This window comes from Anolis carolinensis, chromosome 2 (genome assembly GCF_035594765.1).
Source record: "Anolis carolinensis isolate JA03-04 chromosome 2, rAnoCar3.1.pri, whole genome shotgun sequence".
Classification (NCBI taxonomy): domain Eukaryota; kingdom Metazoa; phylum Chordata; class Lepidosauria; order Squamata; family Dactyloidae; genus Anolis; species Anolis carolinensis.
In genome coordinates, this window is record NC_085842.1 from 25,967,127 (window position 1) to 25,973,712 (window position 6,586).

The window sequence follows — 6,586 nt, forward strand, 5'->3', positions numbered from 1 at the left end:
GAAGGCCTAGGGGAAAGGTCCTCCCTATTGTCTGATGCCACAGCATCCTGCCTGCTCTGCTCTGCAGCTGTTTCATTTTCATTAGGCACAGACCCATTCTCCCAAGCAGAATCTGATATAAAATCCCCCCATTTCCCTCACTGGAAAACCCGTCAGTTCTCACAACCTCTGATAACACAATCCCCTTGTCTTCAGCCTCTGGCTGAACTACAACACATTCAAACATGAAAAGGACCAGGCAGGGTTTCAGTCTGAAATTTCTCTAGTCCTAATTTAGGATCTTATCACATTGGGATACACTTCATTTATATCAGTATGCATTCCGTATTTTTAAAGGACCAGAAGAATACTGTATCATCATACTCAATTCTTATGTTTAGAAAATAGTGTTTTGACTCATTGCACATGGTAGGCTGGCTCCTCCCAATCCATTTGAATGTGCCCCTACATCATCCCCCCCCCCCCAATATTGTGCAGTGATGTAGCCTGGAAGTCTTGAACTACCATCCTCATGAGAATTTAGCTGATGGAATGCATTCTGATTTCACAATCACACATAAAAACGGTGCCTTAGAACTGTTCTGAATAAAAAAAAAAACACAATTAGAATCCCATGTGCAATTACTCAGTTTCTGCAACATTTTGCATACAGATTCAAATAGGTTCAAATGAAATGGGACAAATGTCATTTGATAAGACCTGTGGGGATTATCATATCTTGAAAGGTCCTGCTCTGCCCTGAATGAATAGATGAATGCATCCCAAGGCCGTGACAAGAAAGTTACTTGTTTGGAACACAACTCGAATATCCCCCAGTAATTATATTAGTAGGTGGCAGAGAGAATGAATGACACTATAGTTGGTGTCATCCTCGTGGACCATCTCTTGTACCATATCATATCAAAATATTGTAGCACAAATACTAGAAAATTTGACAAAAGCATCAGTGATGGAGACAACAGTGTGTCCTTGCACCACATGGAGGCAAAAACACATGAGTCAAAATGTCGCTGTAATTGTTTAATCATGACAGCTGTGACCAGAGCGTGTGCAAAGTCACAGTCCTGACTCTGCAAGACCTGAGCAGGCTGTTGATGATAGGCTAAAACTCTCTCATTCATGAAGTCAGTTAATTTGCTGGCAGTTAACAACCATAACAGCAATTGCTTGCTATGTGCCAATCAACACCTCCTGAAATTCCCTCTTCTACATAACAACTTCGAGGTACAGATGTCCTCTCTGGTTTTTACTATGACAATCCTAAGTTTGTGGGTTTTTTTTAACTGCAACAGACAAAAACATCTACTTGATCTGAAAATCAATAAGATATCCCATCCATTCCAGTTCACAACTGAGTTCTTCCTTGCACCCAACCCCAAGAAGTGCTCTTCCAAAGGCCACAGCACCCTTGAACACCTGCTTACTTTTTGGGATGTCTTCACAGTAGAAGAAGAAGGAGCTATCCTCCCTGTGCCGGGTCTCCACAAGATTATTCCCATTGATAATTTCTTGAAGGGCTTTCATGAAACGACTAGGAGAGACATCAGCTGGGCAAGGAAAAAAGGGGGCAGGTCATGTTATAGTTGCTGTCATAGAAACATTAAATCTATACATGCAAACTTACATTTTTTACAAACTAGATTTAAATACAATAAGAGTGATCAGGGCCTTCCATCGAACCCACTTGGTGATCCTGGGTGAGTCACACACTCTCAGCCCCCAAACCATGATAAGTTCACCTTAGGGCTGTCATAAGTCTTAAATTAAATAATTTGAAGTTCCAGAACAAGGTAGAGTGATAAGGATAGGAGAAGGATCTCTGAGCAGAAAAAAACAACAACATTGAAAGACATAAGAAAAATATGTGTTAATGGATTGGGGTGTGCAGAGAGGGAGATTTCCAGATTTTTAGGTGAAGGGTATGGGACAAGGTTCATGCATGATGACATCCAGCTCACTAAGAAGGAGGCAGTGAAATCCAGTAAGGCAGTGCCTGTTGCCCGTGCCTCATAAAACAGCAATTGGAGCAATGGGTTTCAGTATAAGAGCCGACCTAGTTCATTAAACTTACCTTTTCTAAACCATAGAAAGTAACATCTCCAAACTCAAGTCTCTTACTTCTCATCCACCCCATAGAGAAGAAAATAGGATCAAAATTCCTAACAGGTGGAAAATGTGAATCTCCAGGAAGGCAATGAGGATGAGTTGCCAGGAGCCTGGAAAGTCGTCCTCATCTTTTCTCTCCTCCTACCTTGGAAATAGGCCTTGAAGAGTCCAGTGGCAGTCAGTGGCTTCATATTTTCTAGCTTCCCTGGGGTTGTGGCTGGTTTTCCAGGCAGAGGGTTCCTCTCCATGTATGATGCCACGGCACGAAGCACTCCCATCTCCGTGATATCAGCATCTGTGAAGTCACTTTCAATCCCACCCGATTCATGATTGGGAAGGAATCCACTTGCAATGCTTAGACAAAGCAGCAGAGGGAAATTTCTGGGGAGAAGCATGGGTTTTTCTTTCTTTTTGTAGCAGGGATCAGATGGAAAGCAGAGAAGGGACAGATCCCCCGGTCTCTATTGATGTGCTTGCCAGCTTGCCTTTGGCAGTGGAATGTGGTGCTCGGCTTTCCCTTCCAGATAAATAGCAGAGGCAGCTCACAGGAACCCGCCTACCTGTTCACTCCTTTTTTTTTCTTTTTTGCCTTGTGATTTTAGGCATTTTGATTGTGCCATAAATTTAAGATGACACAACGTCATTCTTCACACACAACCCAGCTGCACTAGCTGCTGTTACTCTGAGGTGGGATCCTACACTGCTGCTCAGATTACTGAAATGTGGCTATGAATTGTCTTGAATTGTCATGTGCTTTCAAGTCCTTTATACTTATGGTGAATTTATAATGGGATTATCTTGGCCTAAGATACTGTGACTTGGCTAAAGTTAACCAGTGGAATTACACTGTCAACTGTGGAATTGAACCCTGTCTCTAGTATTGAAGTCCAACATTCAAATCTCTATGGATCAAAGTGAACACATATTCAAATACAGGGCAACTTCCATATCCATGGAACTTGTATCTTTGGTTTCATTTTTCCACATCTGACAAAATATGCCATTTTCTAGGTCTTGCAGCATACCTCTGTAATATTTTTGGTCTGGAAATCTTTTATTTCAGTAGTGCTGTCTATTATTCATAGTTTCATATTTGCATGCAAAATCTAGGAGTAACTATTCTGCAAATAAGTAGACTTTACAAAAACAAATGGATTTATAGCATGCATTAAAATACATAACCCTAGTTAAAATTAAACAATATCTGTCGGGTGCTTTGATTGTGCTTTTCCTGCATGTCCGGGGGTTGGACTAGATGGCCCATGTTGTCTCTTCCAACTCTATGATTCTATGATTAGTTAAAGTAGTATAACATTGGTTAAAAGAACATACATATTAAAAACATTTTAAAAATGCAAAAGATAAAAAAATAAAAAATGAGCTTTAGAACACTCTAGGCCTGAGATAACTAAGGTCCCTTCCACACAGCTGAAAAGAATCTCACATCATCTGCTTTGAACTGGAATACTTGGCAGTATGGATTCAGATGATCCAGTTCAAAGGAGATATTGCAGGATATTCTGCCTTGATATTCTGGGTTATATGGCTGTATGGAAGGACCCTAAGAAAAGACAATGATGCTCAAGGTAGAAGACCATAGGAAAAGAAGGAGACCACATTACAGGTGGCAGATTCAATCAGAAAAGCCATGGCCTCGAATTGCAAGACCTGTGCAGGACTGTTGTTAAAAATGTGATTTGGAGATCTCACATATGTAGGGTTGCCACAAATTGAAATCGATTTGACTGGAACAAAATGAAAAAGTTTACTTTTGTTCATATTTGGAAGAAAACCCAAAATTTACAGAAGCCTGTTTGTTCAAGATGCCAGGAAAACGAATTACTTTAAAATAAACGGTTTAAAAGAAGGAGGCAATAAAACTAGCAGACTTTCCCTCCCCAAATGTCAACTGTACTTATTATTGTTCTGTTCTGAAGAAATTGTAAAAATCTTAGATTGCTTTCTTTTCCCTGTTAACCAACAATGGTTTGGTAGTAGCATGTATGCAAATCCAGCCTGTTTAAACTACCAGACCTATCAAAGTGTGTCCTGGAATGATTTACAGAATCTGTTTCCATGTTAAAGGAAGAAAGAAAATATTCAGTGATAGAAATGCATTGGGTCAGAAGGGCAAAAAACTGGCTGCAGATTGAATATCTTTTATTTAGAAGGCTTGGGACCAGTAGTGTTCTGGATTTTGGAATTTTGTTGGGACATTGAAATGTATTAGCATATGTACATAATCATGTAGTGATTTCAGCTAGGACTGCGGTTAGAAAGGTCAATTCCAGTTGAGCATCCACTAAACCAGATTAGCCAGGACATAGAAACAAGCTCCCCAGGTTGAAGGCAACGCCACAGAGGTTTATTACGATTCAGCACAAAAGGATGTAAGTACAAGCAATTTTCTTGAAATGATACAAGCCTAAACCTACAGAGATATACATGACATCTTATGCAGTTCTGACAGCTATTCAAACTTCCCGCTCCCTCCCATGATTGGCTGTAAAAGTGGCAGGCTAGGATCTGTGCCTGGATTGGTGGTTAAATGGGGGTTAAATGAACAAATATCCTGAGCTTATTTTGATGGTAAAGGGGATCATTTATCTACATATATACAAAATGGCTGATAGTTATCTGGCTTGGGAAATGGCTGGAGGGATCTTCACTATAGTCCCCTTTTCTAAGGGATTATGCAAACTGGGACATGGAGAGATGGCTGCCTCTAAATTAGCTTTTAATACATATATTAGAAACAGTTTATAAACTTCACATAATGAATTGACACAGTATATGAAAGATACAAGCTATACAAAATTGACACATTTTATTAAAGTTTTAGAACTGATAGAGTTTGCAGAATACAGCTGCTGGTAATTCCTTTCCAGAAAATCTAAAGCTTCGGCATTTCACAACTTCAGATCTTTGTAAAAAATTTTTTTTAAAAAAAATCTTATTATTTGCTTGTTGTCTCTTGGTAAACTATAAATATTTTTTGGGTGGGGTTATCGTGGCTCAGTAACAATGAGATATTTAAACAACAAATTAGATTATTTTTATATACACCTTATAAACAGAGCCTGAAGATAACTTGATAAACATTTGTAATGATTTCTGTGTAAGAAATGTTTGTGTGTATTAGACCATGGGAAAATTAAACTGCATGATATGAGTCTACACTGATCATATAATGCAGATTCAAACTGCATTACATGGCATTGTAGGTGCGGCCCCAGATATAACTTTATCTACCTTACATTTGAACCAGTGTTTCAAGATTTAAGTTGGGCTGCGAACACAATCTCTTGGAGGCTTCTCATTCATAAAATCAGTTGGAACAGATCTGATGGCCCATAACAGAAATAATGGGATGCTGGGATTTGTCGTTTGCAAAGGAGTTTTGCATCCTGTGCTAAAGAGCTTTATTGCTATAGACAGGACTGGTCCTTCCAGTAGAGAAATTCCTCACTAAACTACTAATCTCAGAATTTAATAGACTTGCCCATGGCAGTTAAAGTGGCATCAAAATGCTATATGTGTGTTGTGTGAATATACTCCAGGTTAAAATGGGCAGAAAGAGCTAATACAGATTAGACAGACTAAAGCAACTGTGCCAGACAGCAGAATTTAGATGTCATGAAAAGGCAGCTATGTTATTTGTTTTGAAAATATATAAACTATCAGTAAAAGGAAGAGGCACTTCAGGGATATTCTATCTCCTGTACTAAAATCTTTTTTTCTGGCTCTGGACACTGAATTAGTTGTTAATGTGGGATTTGTGTATTGATAGTGTTTAAATGTAATTTGTGTCTTGGTTTGTATTGCATACTGATTGCATCATCCAGAGTGTACTATAGTCTGGAAAGAGTTAATTGCCAAGAAGCTGTGATGACCTTGATGTGTGGCTGGAACTGGGGAGTATCCAGACACAAGTGTGCGTGCATTGCTGATTACATCAGTTCAGTTCTGTCCTGAGTTCTGTTCTGTTCTGCTGTCTGTTGAGAAGTCAAGTCCTGTGTTTGTCTGCAAGTCTGTTTGTCTTTATTACTGCTTTCAGTAAAACTTGTATATAGTTTTACCATCGCCTCCGATGTCTCTTCACTCTCCATTCCACTGACTCCATCCAACTGCTGCTGCGCTGTAAATTACTCTGACATTATATCCTGCTTCTTCACATGCAGCAAAATGTCTCAGGCTACAATAGAGGGAGAATATTTATCCATTCTTCCTCAAGTGGTCAAATAAGATGTGATTGTAATTACAGTTATAAACACCATCTTATATGCAAATCTGAAGTTCTCCCTGTTCAAACATAACACACTCTTCCTTAGTAGAGCTGCTTCTGGCTTTGAGGTGAAGGTACAGTTGTGGGCTCGAATTCATTCCCATCCACCTTCTGGACCATGAAATGGTCTGCAAGGTAAGTGACATCTGATATTCTTGGCAGAGTTTATCTTTCAATAAATATTAGAATAGTTAC

The 6,586-nt window shown here is 39.3% G+C and overlaps 1 protein-coding gene across 1 annotated transcript in view; it reads right to left on the reverse strand.

The window, feature by feature from the left end:
- LOC103278071 (von Willebrand factor A domain-containing protein 7) overlaps positions 1-2,643 on the reverse strand; it is a 34,241-nt gene extending 31,598 nt beyond the window's left edge. Inside the window, exons 1-2 of the mRNA XM_008105746.3 lie at positions 2,252-2,643; positions 1,425-1,547 (exon numbers count right to left, since the gene is read on the reverse strand). Of these exons, the coding sequence (XP_008103953.2) occupies positions 1,425-1,547; positions 2,252-2,501 (373 nt within the window). The 5' untranslated portion in view covers positions 2,502-2,643. The remainder of the gene's footprint in view (positions 1-1,424; positions 1,548-2,251) is intronic.
- Between the last annotated feature and the right edge of the window lie 3,943 nt (positions 2,644-6,586).